We start from the raw sequence: 19,237 nt of genomic DNA on the forward strand, positions 1-19,237 counted from the left end.
TCCTACCAACCTGAGACATTCCCTACAACCTTCGAACGTTCCCTACCAACCCGAGACGTTCCCTACCAACCCGAGACGTTCCCTACCAACCCGAGACGTTCCCTACCAACCCGAGACGTTCCCTACCAACCCGAGACGTTCCCTACCAACCCGGGACATTCCCTACCAACCCGGGACATTCCCTACAACCTTCGAACATTCACTACCAACCCGGGACGTTCCCTACCAACCCGGGACGTTCCCTACCAACCCGAGACGTTCCCTACCAACCCGAGACGTTCCCTACAACCTTCGAACATTCACTACCAACCCGAGACGTTCCCTACCAACCCGAGACGTTCCCTACCAACCCGAGACGTTCCCTACCAACCCGAGACGTTCCCTACCAACCCGGGACATTCCCTACAACCTTCGAACATTCCCTACCAACCCGGGACATTCCCTGCAACCTTCGAACATTCACTACCAACCCGGGACGTTCCCTACCAACCCGAGACGTTCCCTACCAACCCGAGACGTTCCCTACCAACCCGAGACGTTCCCTACCAACCCGAGACGTTCCCTACCAACCCGAGACGTTCCCTACCAACCCGGGACGTTCCCTACAACCTTCGAACATTCCCTACCAACCTGGGACATTCCCTATAACCTTTGAACATTCCCTACCAACCCGAGACGTTCCCTACCAACCCGAGACGTTCCCTACCAACCCGAGACGTTCCCTACCAACCCGAGACGTTCCCTACCAACCCGAGACGTTCCCTACCAACCCGGGACATTCCCTACAACCTTCGAACATTCCCTACCAACCCGGGACATTCCCTACAACCTTCGAACATTCCCTACCAACCCGGGACATTCCCTATAACCTTCGAACATTCCCTACCAACCCGGGACATTCCCTACCAACCCGAGACATTCCCTACCAACCCGAGACATTCCCTACCAACCCGAGACATTCCCTACCAACCCGAGACATTCCCTACCAACCCGAGACATTCCCTACCAACCCGGGACATTCCCTACCAAACCGAGACATTCCCTACAACCTTCGAACATTCCCTACCAACCAGGAACATTCCCTTCCAACCCGGGACATTCCCTACCAACCCGGGGACATTCCCTACCAACCCGGGACATTCCCTACCAACCCGAGACATTCCCTACAAACCCGAGACATTCCCTACAAACTCGGGACATTCCCTACAAACCCGGGGACATTCCCTACCAACCCGGGACATTCCCTACAAACCCGAGACATTCCCTACAAACCCGGGACATTCCCTACAAACCCGGGACATTCCCTACAAACCCGGGGACATTCCCTACCAACCCGGGACATTCCCTACAAACCCGGGGACATTCCCTACCAACCCGGGGACATTCCCTACCAACCGGGGACATTCCCTACCAACCCGGGGACATTCCCTACCAACCCGAGACATTCCCTACAAACCCGAGACATTCCCTACAAACCCGAGACATTCCCTACAAACCCGGGGACATTCCCTACCAACCCGGGGACATTCCCTACCAACCAGGGACTTTCTCTACAAGCCTGGAAGATTCCCTGCAAGCCGGGACATTCCCTATAAGCCCGGGACATTCCCTATAAGCCCAGTACATTCCCTACCAACCCGGGGACATTCCCTACCAACCCGGGGACATTCCCTACCAACCAGGGACTTTCTCTACAAGCCTGGAAGATTCCCTGCAAGCCGGGACATTCCCTATAAGCCCAGTACATTCCCTACCAACCAGGGACTTTCTCTACAAGCCGGGAAGATTCCCTATAAGCCCGGGACATTCCCTATAAGCCCGGGACATTCCCTATAAGCCCGGGACATTCCCTATAAGCCCAGTACATTCCCTATAAGCCCAGTACATTCCCTATAAGCCCGGGACATTCCCTACAAATCCAAGTCATTCTATACAAGCCCGAGTCATTCCCTACAAACCTGAGTCACTCCCTACAAGCCCGGAACATTCCCTACAAACCCGGGATATTCCCTATAAAACCTGGGCCATTCCATATAAAGTGGGGACATTCCATTCAGCAGAACACTTGCAGCACTCATCCCCATGGCTGCTCTTTGAATACAAAGCTGCCGCACAATCATCCCCCCTCCCCCCATCTCTGCAGGAAGATGAGAGGTTTTCGGAGTCTGGAACAATGCCAGGGAGAGCTGAACTCACTTTATACCTTCAACAGAAACAGAATCACTTACTTTACCATCCTTGGATGTCCCGGCAACCTGGCCTGTTGCTATGGTAATTTTATCAGGATGGACCGCAAGGCTAAAAGAGAAAAGACAGAAGTTTTGCGCACTTCAGCGAAGCGATGAATAATTAAGACGCACTTCTAAGAGTCTGCAGATCACGCCGGATGAGTCAATGTCTGCCTAGCAGGGAGCACTTTCTTCTCAGCTCCATAGAGGAACATTTCCCACCATGGGAACATCACCTTGTCTAATACGGGGGATGGGGGAACAACAACTCCCAGCATGCACTGCCAGTTGTCATTGCTTTTTGTAATTCTTTTCTTTATTACATGCAGAACTAAAGGTTTTACTATTAGGAAGAAAACCAAAAATCAGGAAAACCTTGGTGCTCCCAGACCTACACCTTACAATATGTTCCCCGCCGCTGAGCCTCCCAACATGAGAATGAGGCCGATTCTTGAAGTATCAAATATTGCATATAAATCTCTGCTGCAGTCTGACAGCCCTGCGAATCAGCAGAGAACATGAGCTTTGCCCAGTGGAGGGTTCTGACTCCGGGGGGGGGTGTGTAGGACTGCAGCAGAGAGGTCACTGCTTACACAGAGCACAGTGGTCCGGCTATGCTGCATGGTGGTGGGCAGCCAAGTTTTACTATGGCTCTGATCTGCTGGAACGGTAAGACTCGCATTCTCTGCTCAGTTACTATTGGGCAATGGGGTTTTTGATGGTTTCATTGGGCCTTAGGGGGTTATACAATATTAAGGCCTCTCTGACAATGTTTTTACATTATATCTACCTGGTCTTCACATGTTCTGGCTTCTCATGAAACATTCTGGGTGCTCTCTGTGCTGTCCTTCATACAGAAATGGAATGATGTCAGTGCCTCTCTCTCCGTCATTGTACTGTGAGTGCAGACTGTCATGGAAACGTTCTCTCAGGGGGTGGGCCCATGACACCCTACATTCACAGGAAGTAGCTGGAATGACTTTGGGTGTCCCTCAACCACAAACAAACCAGAACTGGGCTATGAGCTGATGCTAAAGATATAAAATCTTTTCTGATTTCCTCGGCTCTTCCTGGTGTAAAATCCTCCATGATATAGAGCTCTGAAATTTACTTTTGGGACAGTCGCCGACTCACCACTTGACGTCATCGTTGTGTCCGGTGTAATGTCGTTGCAGCTGTTCTTCTACATTATACAACACAACAACGGAAGCTATAAAATAAACCGTTTCTCCGGTGGGTAAAAGGTACAAATTGGTGCGGCAGTCGCGTCCTCGATAGCCATAGCTGGAATACTGGTTAAGGAAGCACCATGTCTCACAGAACATTTTTTTAGGAATATCTAAGGCTGGGAAGGTGTCACCTGCAAGGCCGAGCTCGCCATACACAGGAACACTTGGCTAGGCTAAATGCGCCTGTTCATGTCAATGGAGAAAGGAGAAGAGGAGCAGCATGGTGGCACTGCTAAGACTACTCATCCTACAGAAGACCAGCATTTGCAGCATGGCAGGTGGGCACTGCCAAGACTACTCATCCTACAGAAGACCAGCATTTGCAGCATGGTGGGCAGGCACTGCTAAGACTACTCATCCTACAGAAGACCGGCATTTGCAGCATGGCAGGTGGGCACTGCCAAGACTACTCATCCTACAGAAGACCGGCATTTGCAGCACGGCAGGTGGGCACTGCCAAGACTACTCATCCTACAGAAGACCAGCATTTGGCGCATGGTGGGCAGGCACTGCTAAGACTACTCATCCTACAGAAGACCGGCATTTGCAGCATGGCAGGTGGGCACTGCCAAGACTACTCATCCTACAGAAGACCGGCATTTGCAGCACGGCAGGTGGGCACTGCCAAGACTACTCATCCTACAGAAGACCAGCATTTGGCGCATGGTGGGCAGGCACTGCTAAGACTACTCATCCTACAGAAGACCAGCATTTGCAGCACAGCAGGTGGGCACTGCCAAGACTACTCATCCTACAAAAGACCGGCATTTGCAGCACATCAGGTGGGCACTGCCAAGACTACTCATCCTACAGAAGACCAGCATTTGCAGCATGGCAGGTGGGCACTGCCAAGACTACTCATCCTACAGAAGACCGGCATTTGCAGCATGGCAGGTGGGCACTGCCAAGACTACTCATCCTACAGAAGACCAACATTTGCAGCACGGCAGGTGGGCACTGCCAAGACTACTCATCCTAAAGAAGACCAGCATTTGCAGCATGGCAGGTGGGCACTGCCAAGACTACACATCCTACAGAAGACCAGCATTTGCAGCATGGCAGGTGGGCACTGCCAAGACTACTCATTCTGCAGAAGACCAGCATTTGCAGCATGGCAGGTGGGCACTTGGCTAGGCTAAATGTGCCTGTTCATGTCAATGGAGAAAGGAGAAGAGGAGCAGCATGGTGGCACTGCCAAGACTACTCATCCTACAGAAGACCAGCATTTGGCGCATGGTGGGCAGGCACTGCTAAGACTACTCATCCTACAGAAGACCGGCATTTGCAGCATGGCAGGTGGGCACTGCTAAACTACTCATCCTACAGAAGACCAGCATTTGCAGCATGGTAAGTGGGCAGGCACTGCTAAGACTACTCATCCTACAGAAGACCAGCATTTGCAGCATGGTAAGTGGGCAGGCACTGCTAAGACTACTCATCCTACAGAAGACCAGCATTTGCAGCATGGTAAATGGGCAGGCACTGCCAAGACTACTCATCCTACAGAAGACCGGCATTTGCAGCATGGTAGGTGGGCACTGTCAAGACTACTCATCCTACAGAAGACCAGCATTTGCAGCACAGCAGGTGGGCACTGCCAGGTCTACTCACCCTACAGAAGACCAGCATTTGCAGCATGTCACACGGGAACTGTCAAGACTACTCATCCTACAGAAGACCAGCATTTGCAGCATGTCAGGCAGGCGCTGTCAAGACTACTCATCCTAGAGAAGACCAGAATTTGGAGCATGGCAGGTGGGTACGGCCAAGACTACTCATCCTACAGAAGACTGGCATTTGCAGCAGTTTACAAAGCCTATCTCACTTATTTCTGCCCCAGACAGTGGCTGGCCAGCTGGTTAGGATGGTTTTATGGGACTCCAGTATCAAGATCTTCCTGAGCTTCATTCCTATGAAAAGTAGAAACTAGAAAATGCTGCCAGTGGAAATGTTGTATAAGTCAACTTCTTGTGGAATGGGTAAAGGAATATACGGAGAACCAGGAGCTCAGCTGAAAAGACAAGTCACATTTGTCACAGAATAAAAGAAGACCCTGAAGCAAAATAAAAAAAAGCTCATTTTCATCAAAGATTTAATCATTGTTCTGATTCTGAGTGCAAAAAACAAACTGTCAAACTAAAGGAGGATCAAAAGACCCTTCTATAACGTCCATCAGTTCTGAGCGCCCCCCAAAACCTGGTCTTCATAAATCAATAATAATGCAACCCAAAAATCAGTTTTTCACATCTGACCTAAGACCTCATGTACACTTGCAGTTGGGTGTGGGGGGAGGGGGGTAATATGTGGCTGAGTCACATCTTTAGCATCCCAATCGGCACTCCATAAAGCTGGCCCTGTTATGTGTGTGTATGAATGGGAGATAGGGACCTTAGATTGTAAGCTCCTTGAACGCAGCAACTAATGTAAATGTTCCGTATGAAGTGCTGTGTATATTGTCTGTGCTACATAAATAGTGTTTTTTCCACATTTCGATGAAGCGCAGTCTATCTTTTTGTCTTCTGCGGAGCTTCATCGACACTCTGACAATAAAATCACTGCTGTTTTTGGTCTTCCTTTGCAAGACTCGTAAGAGTCTCTAACCCAGTTTTGGATTTATGTGGATTTCTTGGGTGAGCACCTGGACATTTACCTCGTGGCTGCCTGTGGAACTGTTCAATAATAGGATGAAGCCATGGGACTAGTGGTTAGGTGGGCATCCGCGCAGTTTGGTTACCTTCTCTGTGGTAGCCAGGTCATAGGAGGAAAGCATGGAGTGTGGTGGAAGACTGGGTATGATAGGTGAGGAAGAGATCTGTAAAATGGAGATGTCTCCATGATCTGCATCAGTCTCCTGGGTGTTCATGGGGGAACCGTACAAATTTCTTTCTTGCAACCCCTGGTTACAGGAAAGAGATCCACACAATCTATGGCCTGCCTTAAGGAGAAGAACAAAATAGGTTTTCTTGGCAGCATGGAGGTGGGAATTGTGTTTCAGGAGGCAGATTTGTAGTCTTGCCAGGATATAGTCACTCAAGAGTGCAGCTACAGTGGATATAAAAAGTCTACACACCCATTAAAGCGTGACCTGACCTGGCCACTACTGCGTACAACGACTCACTCTCAGCTGCCCTAGACTCCCTGGCACCCCTAACCACGCGTAACATCAGACCCCGACCGCTTCAACCCTGGCAGAACGACCACACAAAATGTCTCAAACGACGCAGTCACGCGCTGGAGCGATTATGGCGCAAAACCAGATCCCCTCGAGCGTTCTCCCTCTACAAATCCAACTACACCACCTTCCTCCACGCCGCCAAGCAAACATATTTCGTAACCCTCATCAACACCCTCTCCACCTGTCCTCGCCGGCTCTTCTCCACTTTCAAATCCCTGCTCTCCCCACCCCCACCCAGTACCTCACTCACCGCCGACGAGATTGCCAATCATTTCCAAAACAAGATTGACGCAATCCGTAAGGACATTGTCAATTCGCAATCTACCTCCCCACCTGGCCTCCATCACCCTCTCAACTCTCCTTCTCTGACCTCGCAACCGCACTGCCCCCCACCATACCTAACACCCCGCACACTATCACCTCCCCAACACTCCGCTTCTTCAGCCCTGCTACCACTGAGGTCTCTAAGGTCTTCACTGAAGCCCACCTCACCACTTGCCCCCCTGACCCTGTCCCCTCACATCTCCTCCAGTCACCTCCCTCCTCCATCATTCCCTCCCTCACCCACATCTTCAATCTCTCCCTCTCTCCTGGCGCATTCCCCTCCGCCCTAAAGTACACACACATCACCCCCATACTCAAAAAACCCCCCCTTGACCCCACTGACCTAAACAACCTCAGACCCATCTCCCTGCTGCCTTTCACTTCCAAGCTCCTTGAGCGCTTAGCCTACAATCACCTGAGCTCCCACCTCACTGATAACAACCTCCTTGATCCACTACTGGCTGGCTTCTGTCCCCTACACTCCACTGAAACCGCCCTACACTCCACCGAAACCGCCCTACACTCCACCGAAACCGCCCTACACTCCACCGAAACCGCCCTACACTCCACCGAAACTGCCCTACACTCCACCGAAACTGCCCTACACTCCACCGAAACCGCCCTACTTAAAATCACCAACGACCTGCTAACCGCCAAAGCCAATGGACACTACTCAATCCTCCTGCTCCTCGACCTCTCCGCGGCCTTCGACACCGTCGACCACCCCCTCCTTCTTACTAAACTGCACTCCTTTGGCATCAGAGACTCCGCTCTCTCTTGGTTCTCCTCCTACCTTTCCCAACGCTCCTTCAGCGTTACCTATAACGCCACCACCTCCCTCTCCCTCCCCCTCTCTGTTGGAGTCCCCAAGGCTCTGTCCTCAGACTCCTCCTCTTCTCCATCTACACCTCCTCCCTTGGCAAACTGATATACTCCCACGGCTTCAACTATCACCTCTATGCCAACGACACGTAAATTTACCTCTCCACCCCTCACCTCACCCCTCACTCTCCGCCCGAATCACACACCTACTGAACGACATATCAGACTGGATGTCGCTCCACTTCCTCAAGTTAAACCTGTCCAAAACCGAGCTCCTAGTTTCCACCCCACCCCGCGCCCCGCCCCCCATCCTCTCCATCAGGACTAGCAACGCCACCATCAATCCCACCCCACACGCCAAAGTCCTGGGTGTCACCCTGGACTCAAACCTTTCCTTCCAACCTCATGTCCAATCACTATCAAAGTCATACAGGCTCCACCTCCGCAACATCTCCAAGATATGTACATTCCTCACCCCAGACACTACTAAACAACTCGTACACTCCCTCATCATCTCACGCCTGGACTACTGCAACTCCCTCCTCACTGGCCTCCCTCATCATCTCACGCCTGGACTACTGCAACTCCCTCCTCACTGGCCTCCCTCATCATCTCACGCCTGGACTACTGCAACTCCCTCCTCACTGGCCTCCCTCATCATCTCACGCCTGGACTACTGCAACTCCCTCCTCACTGGCCTCCCTCATCATCTCACGCCTGGACTACTGCAACTCCCTCCTCACTGGCCTCCCTCATCATCTCACGCCTGGACTACTGCAACTCCCTCCTCACTGGCCTCCCTCATCATCTCACGCCTGGACTACTGCAACTCCCTCCTCACTGGCCTCCCTCATCATCTCACCCCTGGACTACTGCAACTCCCTTCTCACTGGCCTCCCTCATCATCTCACGCCTGGACTACTGCAACTCCCTCCTCACTGGCCTACCCAAACAAATGCTATCCCCACTCCAGTCTATCCTGAACTCAGCGGCTAGACTCATCCACCTCACCAACCGCTCCACATCTGCCTCCCCCCTCTGCCAATCCCTTCACTGGCTCCCGATTGCCCAACGCATTAAATTAAAAATTACTAACTCTGACATACAAAGCCATTCACAACGCTGCCCCAAACTACCTCACCGACCTGATACCCAAATACTACCCTACCCGTGCCCTTCGCTCCTCACAGGACCTCCTACTCTCCAGCTCCCTGGTCTCCTCCTCCCACGCCCGACTGCAGGACTTCTCCAGGACTTCTCCCATCCTCTGGAACTCCCTACCCCAATCCATCAGACTGTCACCTTCCCTCCTCACCTTCAGGCGCTCCCAGAAAACCCATCTCTTCAGGGAAGCCTACCCCACCCTCACCTAACAGCCGATCTCCTCCACTCCTCCTGCCACTCCATCCCCCACAGCCACTTCCTCCTGTACCTCTACCCCTCCCTCCTAGATTGTAAGCTCCCAGGATCAGGGCCCTCCCCCCCCTCGTGTATTGTATTGTACTGTATTGTCTCATGTTCTGTCCCCCTATAATGTACAGCACTGAGCACACCCTTCGGCGCTATATAAATCCTGTATAATAATAATAATAAGTCAGTTTTCTGTAATGTAAAAAAATGAGACAAAGATAAATCATTTCAGAACTTTTTCCACCTTTACATCACAGAAACCTGACATTTTAATGGGTGTGAAGACTTTTTATATCCACTGTAGCTGCGCTCTTGTCGTCAGTTTGCCAAGGTTGTAATGGTCGGGGCTGATTCTGGGTGTAGTGAGGAGAGCGTGTGTCCAGTGGGGATGAGAGGGAACTGTTGTAGATAGAAGAGACCAGGGCAGGACAGGGGTGAGGATCACACAACACAGCCCTGTCGGGGAGCAGACCTGATTTTTCCCTGCTACAGTTCAGTAACTCTTCCAGGTCTTGTCCCTCTTCCAGCCTGCGGCTGACCAGCAAAAGGAGAAGTTGCAGGCTAATAAGGTCATCTCTCTATCGCTCTGCTCTCTCCTCCTAAAAGCCGGTTCCTTGTTAGCGCCGCAGCATATCTAAATGGCTCCTTGTGCTACTTCTCCCTCTCCCAGTCTGAGCTCTGCTGTAGAGGAGACTGCAAGTGGTCAAACTCAGGTAGTTACAGTAAGTGAACTAAATACATTCATATACTGTAAGTATTCAAATAAAACTTCACTTTTTTAATTCCCTGCCCCCTTGTAATAATTCCCTGTCCCCCCATATTAAATAAAACAGCGAGTCTACGCGGTCCTAGCCCTTTCCACAATCCAGCGATGGCCTCAGCTCAGATGGTCCTCTTTGAGCAGAACACAACTCACACCATTCTATCCATTTCCTATGAGAGGAGCTTGGTTACACATCGTATGTGGGTGCGTCATCACGCTGACTGGGCTCACAGGACTGCGTGGCGCTTACACATCATTACATGAGCACCACTCTGTCCAGAAAGAAAGCCCACACCCCACTGCTGCCGAGGAGGAGGGTGTTCCTTTGATGTGAATGGGCTGTAGGAGAGGCAGCCGGAGACACCATCATAGCGATAGGATCTATGTGTCCTGCAGTGCTGACACCCATAGTAGTGAGGAAGTATGGTGGTAGCTATACTAATCCCCAAAGGTGAACTAGCAGATCTGTCAGTTATAGAAGGTGACATTCATCTGATTTTGTGATGCAGTTCCGTTGACCTGTTTTAATTGAGGTCAGAATATTGAGCCGGAGTTAGTCTTTAAGACTGCCTTGAAGTTTCAACAAGCAGAGACGCCATCAGTAAAGGATACACCCATTCCAGTTTAAGTCGCTTTGTTGGAAGCTCGACCTTGGCCTCCAGATTATAGGACTCCACTTGGTCTTTGGGCATGTACATGGTGACTGGACGTCCCCTCAGAAACATCTTCACATAACCTTCCTCTAGAAAACAAGAGAAAAAAAAAAGCTAAGAGTTTTCTTCTGGAATGAAGTAATGGTGACAATCGCCAACTTGTGAGATGACTTGTTAGAGGAAGAAGCGTGAAAAGGGAAAAAAAAGAAAACACGAGACCAGGTCAGTCAGTTTAGTAATTTATTAATGAGTGACAACATGCAAAGTCATTGATCACAATGATCACCTACAGATAAAGCGTGATAGAAAAGAAAAAACATATGAGAAGATTGGGAACATACAATCTCTGTCATCAATGACATGTTGGTGGAGCTCTGGACCCCACGGTAGGCCAAATCAGTGGCTGGGCTACAACTTATACAGGTATCACCGGGGTGTCCCATGGGGTCCCTAAAGTATTAGAAGGGTGAGAGCAGAACAGATCTGGAATAAGTCCGAGGTCAAGAATCCAACAAGTTTCAGGAGCTCAGAACTGCCCTTCATCAGGGCTAAGAAGCAAGATACCATAAATGACCAAGCTGAGGATCTTACCAGACTATCATCCTTCTACGTGTCTCCATAGAAGTGCTCCATGGCCTCCCAGCAATAAGGGGAACTGGTTCCCACTGGAAATACAAGCATGATACCAGAAATGACCGAGCTGAGGATCTTAATAGACTCTCATCCTTCTACGTGTCTCCATAGAAGTGCTCCATGGCCTCCCAGCAATAAGGGGAACTGGTTCCCACTGGAAATACAAGCATGATACCAGAAATGACCGAGCTGAGGATCTTAATAGACTCTCATCCTTCTACGTGTCTCCATAGAAGTGCTCCATGGCCTCCCAGCAATAAGGGGAACTGGTTCCCACTGGAAATACAAGCATGATACCAGAAATGACCGAGCTGAGGATCTTACTAGACTCCCATCCTTCTACGTGTCTCCATAGAAGTGCTCCATGGCCTCCCAGCAATAAGGGGAACTGGTTCCCACTGGAAATACAAGCATGATACCTGAAATGACCAAGCTGAGGATCTTAATAGACTCTCATCCTTCTACGTGTCTCCATAGAAGTGCTCCATGGCCTCCCAGCAATAAGGGGAAGTGTTACAGCTGTTCACAGCACATGGAGGCTCATAGGAGGTGCTGCTACCTGGGTGGAGTCAGTACCTGGGAACTACGGGACTCAATACTATGTATTTTATACAATAGGGGCAAAACTGTAGAATATACAATAGATCTTCTAAGTAGAAAACCATCTGCACTTTCAGCTTTCTCCCCTGCAAAGTCTCCAACTAGTACCTGTTGATCCTGCCAGTGAAGTCCACCTAATGCAGATTTCTGTATTAAGAATAATATTGTCATCCACGTCTTCTATGAGTTCTTGAGCTACAGTGGGAGGGGAAGATGTTACAGGGGGCGTGGCTATCAGCATTTTCATAGCTGCTTCACAAGCCCATAGCTGGTCAATTAGTACCTGCTCACACCTAGTCCCGCCCATTGTTTTCTGGATTGGTAGGACTGCCTCTGAATCCCTCCCACTGTGAGCTGCAGTGCCTGGGAGAGAGCGTGTGAGACACAAAGGAAGGAGGATCTGGATCAGGTGGGGGTAGGGGGTACAGGAAGATTTGTATCTATTTTATGAGGTTTGTACATCACAAAGGGACTGGATTTGGGATTGAGATGGTTGCTCTGGAGCCTTAGATGTACTGTAATGAAATCTGCAGACTCTAAATCATAAAAAGCATCAGAAATGACATTACAATGTTACAGAGAAGATTGTAGTGATTGGGTGACACCAGCCTAGATAAGGTGACCGGCTATCTGCGTATTTCTGCTGCATGACAGAGATTGTACAAACCGCTAAAGGAAGAAAGAGCCAATACAGACAAAACAGGTCCAAATACATCAAAAATCAGGAAGAGGAGCAAACAGATCAGTTACCATGCAGAAAAAGAAAACAATTAATAGCAAAGCTGGAAGTAGCTGCTGGGGGACTTGGGGCTTTTGAAGCTGGGCGATCGGGGGAAGGGCACAACGCTTGGACTGTTAGTCAGCGGCAGTGACATGTTCTTGTCCAATGAGAACTGCCCGCTCTCGGGACTGGGCAGTTCCTGTGTCAGCTGGTCAATGGATTCGGCCTTGCTCTTACAGGCGTCAAGCAGTTGCGAAGCCATCAACACCTGAACGGTTACTACAGAACACGGCACATACCACAAAAGAAGAAAAAAACACAAGAAAAGGAGGGGGAGGCATGAGGTCCATGTTATTGGAAGAAACAAAATCTAAATAAGTAAATAAAGGGGTACTATATGCATTGTGTAGGGGATGGTCACTACATGAACCTTCACCCGATGCCTAATGGTCAGTCCACCCAAAATTGATATTCAGTTTTTGGTTCATGACGAGGAAGTAATAGAACTAATATTTCTTGGGGACGCTATTGGTGAAATCTCTGTGCTCCAGAGTTCTGGGGTCTATACACCTGCTGTGCCCATTATGAGGGGTTCCCACCATCCCTGTGCCCAGTTCCTTTGTCTGTAAACCTGCTGTTAAGGTATCCAAAAATATAGGAAGCCAAGGGATGACTCCACCCACCAGGCTCCACCTACATACTAAAATACCACTTTTGGATGGATCGACCCATTAAAGGACAACTCCTCAAGGCTGTACCAGTGGAATGTTGTGATGAATAAAGTGTGCAGTCACTTTCCTACATTAAAATCCAACAAGTCTGGAGACTCATCAGTCTGGATCTCCAAAAGAAATCTGCAGGGAAATCAGACATCCCAAAACCTGAAAAACCGAGCCACGTCATTGGACGGCTGAGTGGCAGAACGGGGATGAGTCTAATGCTACGTTTGTCTTCTCTGAGGAGTTCTCCTTTAAATGCTAGAATGCTGCCCCAAAACAATTTACCTTAAAACTCCCCTAAAGAGACGTGCAGACAGAAGTAACCAAATGTAGATGCACGTCGCACGCAAATCGCCATGGCTTCATCGGTTATAGGCGTTTATGGCAACACGTAGGGTAAGCACTTGTAATGACAGTACTGACAATTCCAATGTTGCCGATAGCAACCCCAATCCAGCTCTCCATTCTTTGATGATTTATATACCATCAATGTAACGTAGCACAGAGGAGACTGAACCATTCCCATCAGAAGGATCTGGGCTTCAATGTCATAATCATGGTCACACGCTGATGGTGGCCCCCCAAGTTCCAAGCTGATCCCCAATAACCCAATCCTTTTTGTATTGAGAATAGATTTATGAGGAACAAGTCAGAGGCAGAGGAAGCAACAACACACAATCCATCTCAATGGTGTTCTAGTATTGCTTCTGCTACAATAAAGGATTTTTTTAATCTTTTAGAAAATGAAAAATATATTTTTAAGGGGAAATAAATGCAATTCCATAGAAAGTTGAATCAAATATATTGTGAGGGTACCCATAGGACCCCAGATGTTGCTCAACCTGTCTGTGAACAGAGAGCATTGAAGGCAAATGGAGCGGTTGGTACGCTTGCGGGTTAATGCGATTACCTAATCCATTTTATATACTTTGAAAAGACATATTAAACTTTGAATTTAATATTATAGTCTAACTTATGTACTTAAAAAGTTTCATACTGTAATTGTATAAGACATTACAGTATTAAACAGAAGAAAACTGCCATCTTCAGGCTAACCTTATATCATAGATGGCAGTGATCACATGATCAGGAACTACTCTCATTGGTCCCCGATTGTTAGAAGTAAAAAACATATTAGACTGTGTGCTACTGCAACAAAACGTCATCTTTTTCCTACTAAGTTTTATACAAGAGGCCCACGGTCCAGTGTAGCATACATTACAATCAGTGGGTTTTATTGATCTGGAACATGGTGTACCTCTACCAAAGACTGTGTGAGGTTCAATGGAAAGCCATCTCATCATACAGCTCTGAAGAAGAGGTTTCCACCGGAGTCCTCAGACTACGGAAATGTACAACATTGGAATCCATTACATTACAGCTTGTAGACTCTCCTTATGTTGGCATAGGCTTCCTCCCACATTCCAGGAGGATACTAGCGGAGAAAAGGACTTTACCCAAATTCTGGCCTACTGTGTGTTGACTGTGCTAGAAACATTAGAATGTAAGCTCCTTTGGCCACAAGGGCGGATGTGACTGGTTCAGTCTCTGCTGTGAAGTCCCATAGAAATGAATGAGTGACCGCAGATGATCGTCTATACACACGTAAACGTCTTTCTTCATACAGAGGGGAGTTTTAAAATAATTGTTTTAGATTTTAGCAGAGCCTTCGGGCGTAACCATTAAAATCATTTGAATGTAAAATCATTCTTTATTACAAATCTAAGGAAGATGACCAATTGGTGTAAAATCAATCTGAATATAACATCCTACTATCAGAAATCTACCAACCCTACCAGCCAACATACAGCATTTCATCTTGGTGGGGGTTGGGTTGACTTACAGACTTCTCCCAGAGCAAGACGCAATGAGACAATCAGAAATACAACTGACCACTCCTAGAGAGAGGTCAATGGAAGAAAACTTGTCACCTATGTACTAAGAAAGAAATTCTACATTCTGGAACTGGAGAGCGGCCAATTCATGTTCAGCAATGAGCTGGATGAGCAGCCAGTAACAGGGACTGGTGGGCCGACCCATTGCCAAATTCTGCAACTCATATACATCTGGATAAAGCCTTGTTCAAGGTTGGTTTTTTTTCTACCAAACTTGAACTTTCACTCAAATGTAGTGAAACCTTCAGGTTCTCTGACCCATCTATGTCAGGATTTTTCCTCTGCTAACCATTACTCAGACCCGGCTGGAGGTGGAAAGCTTCCTCGCCACTACCATGTCCAAAGGCGTATCTGCCAAATGAGAGGTCAAAACCTTTCCAACATGGAGCCAACTGCATGCCCATAAGGTGCCATCAGATCCATTAAAAGATTTATTGTAAAGGGCAGAGAATTTTCCTCCATTAGAAGCAATTGAGTACTGTCCGTGATACTTTTTTTATTTGCACTAACATACAATTTTGAGGACAAGCTTTCGGGGTATGTCCCCTTCTTCAAGGTCTGAGCAGTACTATTAAAAATTGTTGAAATACTGATGACAGCCATGACATTCGTTCCATCAAGGAGAGATAGAGACACATGAACAGTCGGGAACCACAAACCTTTCCTACTGAGAACACTTGGCTGTAATATGACTTTTGCCATCTTAGTTTGATTTTAGCTGAACATTCTATTTCAGTTTTTATCAATCTTATCACTTAAACGTTTATGTGTCCCTGTACCAAATCCACCCAATAGAAAGATCTTCAGATCTTCCACCATCCTATAGGGACCCCCCACTTTGCTTGGGAGCAGCCTTACTGCAATTTCAGTGATCTAGTGAACCTGAATCCAGCTCCTCATTCTACTTGAGCCAAGTTTCCATTGCTGTCTGTGCCCCTGGAGGGGAGGATTCATTTCCCTTCCTTGGAGATGGTGGTCAGAGAGGCAGAAAGCGAGGGGTGCTCCCTACACCTGGGACATGGCACTAAAACACATGATTTAGTAGAGGAAGATTAGAACCTGTTAGGTGTTACTGTTCCATCCCCAGTGATGGTTTGTCACTGAAAGTAAAATCTTCCCAAGCTGGAAACAGTAAAAACTGTTGAGGCTCAAACCCCGCCCCACATTATACGAAACACTGTGACACGGACAGCGGAGAGACACTAACTTTGTACTTGTATTGTGTCAGTACTAAAGCCAGAGGCAGCCAGAAAACGAGCAGATTCTGGCGGACAGCAATGGCAGCTTCCCATTGGTCTCCAGGCAGGTTTCCTGCATCCTGGGGGCAGCCATATTGGAGCTTCACAGACAGGTGACAATGAGAAGATCGGACGGTGAAATGCTGTATGTTGCCGAGACGTTGGTGAGAATCAAGCCTTGTGGATTGCAGCGTGTATTAAATATTGGAATAAAGCCATTTACTGAGCAAAATCGAAGCAGCGGATGCTAGTCTAGCTACCGTCTACAAGCGCTAAGCCACTGCTCTACACACCAGACATCACACACACATGGCTGCACAAGCAACATCTCTCCAGTGCCAAGATTTTCTAGATTGTTGATGGATTTGGTTTCTCAGTGGCAGGCTTTATTCACATACAGGGAATACCGTACATGAAGAAACTCGCCATATTCCCTCTTTTCTTCAAAAACAAGGACAGGTCACCATTCTGTCACTGATAACCCCGCCGCAGGGTTATGGTCATCAACTGTCCAATGTTTCATTTTGGGGCTGCGTGACAGTAATGGCGCTAAACAACAGCTCCTGATCACCTTGGCAACAGTGCGGTTTAGAGCGTGCACCAAACCTAACATGGCAGTCCTACCTTTGCAGTGTGTCACTCTCCGCTTCCCTTGTGATTACAGAGACAGAAAGAGAATTCTGGGTAAAGATGTGTTCACAGCACCGTGGCCACATACTGACTGCCCCGCCCCCCAAAAGGTCACATACTGATTGCCCCACCCCCAAAGACCTCACATACTGACTGCCCCAACCCCAAAAAAAGGTTGCATACTAACTGCCTCATCGCTCAAGAGATCACATACTGACTGCCCTTCACCAAAGAAGTACCAAAATTACTGCCATATCCCCAAGGAGGTCACATACTGACTGCTTCACCACCAAAGTGGTCACAAACTTACTGCCCTGCCCCCAAGGAGGTCACATACTGACTGCTTCACCACCAAAGTGGTCACAAACTTACTGCCCTGCCCCCAAGGAGGTCACATACTGACTGCTTCACCACCAAAGTGGTCACAAACTTACTGCCCTGCCCCCAAGGAGGTCACATACTGACTGCTTCACCACCAAAGTGGTCACAAACTTACTGCCCCCCCCCCAAGGAGGTCACATACTGACTGCTTCACCACCAAAGTGGTCACAAACTTACTGCCCCGCCCCCAAGGAGGTCACATACTGACTGCTTCACCACCAAAGTGGTCACAAACTTACTGCCCCGCCCCCAAGGTCACATACTGACTGCTTCACCACCAAAGTGGTCACAAACTTACTGCCCCGCCCCCAAGGAGGTCACATACTGACTGCTTCACCACCAAAGTGGTCACAAACTTACTGCCCCCCCCCAAGGAGGTCACATACTGACTGCTTCACCACCAAAGTGGTCACAAACTTACTGCCCCGCCCCCAAGGTCACATACTGACTGCTTCACCACCAAAGTGGTCACAAACTTACTGCCCCGCCCCCAAGGAGGTCACATACTGACAGCCCCACCCCCACAGCAGTCACATACTGACTGCCCCACCACTAAAGAGCTCACATACTGACAGCCCCATCCACAAGGAGGCCACATACTGATAGCCTCACTCCCCAAGGAGGCCACATACTGACATCCCCTGGCCCCAAAGAGCTCATATACTGACAGCCCCACCTCCACAGACGTCACATACTGACTGCCCCACACCCAATGAGGTCACAAACTGGTTGCCCCATGCCCAAGGTCACAAACTGACTGCCCCACACCCAAGGTCACAAACTGGCTGCCCCATGTCAAAGGAGGTCACATACTGACTGCCCTGCCCCCAAAGAGCGCACATACTGACTGCCCCACCCCCAAAGAGCTCACATATTGACTGCCCCACCCCCAAGGAGGCCACATACTGACTGAATCACCCCCAAAAAGCCTGTGATACAAATCTATGGAACAGAGATCAGGAGCTTGTTGATGAAGTCAGAGGCCAGCAGACATTATAAATGATTAGTGCACCTTATGGCAGGTAAAATGTTTCATATCCTGTAATTCGAATCCATCCATCCCGGGGACCAGCAGTCAATACAACACAAACCTTCAGAATGGGATCAGAGAGCATGTACAGGGAAAGATGTGTAGAAACAAGGTGCTTTGAGGTGTGAGAACGAGAGGTGACACCAGGGCCGACCTGACACAAAGGACTGATCTCCAGTCTGGTCATATTGTAAAGTGTTGCCCAGCTTCAGAGAGCTGACTTGTTATCAGGTATTCTGGTACTTTCTGGGATCATTGAGTTCTAGGGGCCCCTGTGGCCCCGCAGGTTGCCTCTTGTCAATGGAAGGACTGGCTCCCAGGCTCTTTAAAAGGATCAGAGCAAGGTTAGAAGTCATGAATGTCTGAGAGAACAATCGCATCACGCCGGTTTTCATCTCACCTTCATCCGAGGGCCCGAGCTCCGAGCTCTGTCTGTGAATGTGACTTCTCAGGATGATGGGATTGTGTGTGAGTGGTGGGGGGGCTACACTGTTAGGACTGAGCGGGGAGGTTACAGCATTAGGACTGGGGGGGGGGGCAGTTACAGCGTTAGGACTGAGGGGGGTTACAGAATTGGGACCGCAAATTCCCTGTGGTTCCCGCACCTGCAAATAAACTGCGGGCTGAGATGTGTGGGGGTGCCATAAAGAATGCATGGCTGCCTTGTGCATCTCTATAGAGCAGCGGGATTTGGCTGCGGGTGGTTGTGTGTGCGAGAACAGCTGAGATTCTATATAAATGGTCTCGGAGGAAGGGGGCTACTCCATATTAATATCCATGAATAAT

At 48.9% G+C, this 19,237-nt stretch overlaps 1 protein-coding gene across 11 annotated transcripts in view; it reads right to left on the reverse strand.

Moving 5' to 3' along the window:
* The window catches only part of LOC149428763 (echinoderm microtubule-associated protein-like 1), a 182,217-nt gene that overhangs the window by 47,959 nt on the left and 115,021 nt on the right, over nt 1–19,237 (reverse strand). For 6 of the 11 annotated variants that reach the window (XM_089667022.1, XM_089667027.1, XM_089667024.1 and 3 more), the window contains 4 exons: nt 17,035–17,061; nt 10,564–10,693; nt 3,363–3,512; nt 2,229–2,298 (listed from right to left, as the gene is read on the reverse strand). In XM_089667022.1, coding sequence (XP_089523148.1) covers nt 2,229–2,298; nt 3,363–3,512; nt 10,564–10,693; nt 17,035–17,061 — 377 coding nt within the window. Of the gene's footprint in view, nt 1–2,228; nt 2,299–3,362; nt 3,513–10,563; nt 10,694–12,587; nt 12,702–17,034; nt 17,062–19,237 lie in introns of those variants that run through there. The other 5 variants (XM_089667028.1, XM_089667026.1, XM_089667023.1 and 2 more) reach the window with 2 other exon arrangements.

This window comes from Staurois parvus, unplaced genomic scaffold, assembly GCF_062004578.1.
Source record: "Staurois parvus isolate SC_StPar_1 unplaced genomic scaffold, SC_StPar_1.0 ptg002978l, whole genome shotgun sequence".
In the NCBI taxonomy this organism is placed as follows: domain Eukaryota; kingdom Metazoa; phylum Chordata; class Amphibia; order Anura; family Ranidae; genus Staurois; species Staurois parvus.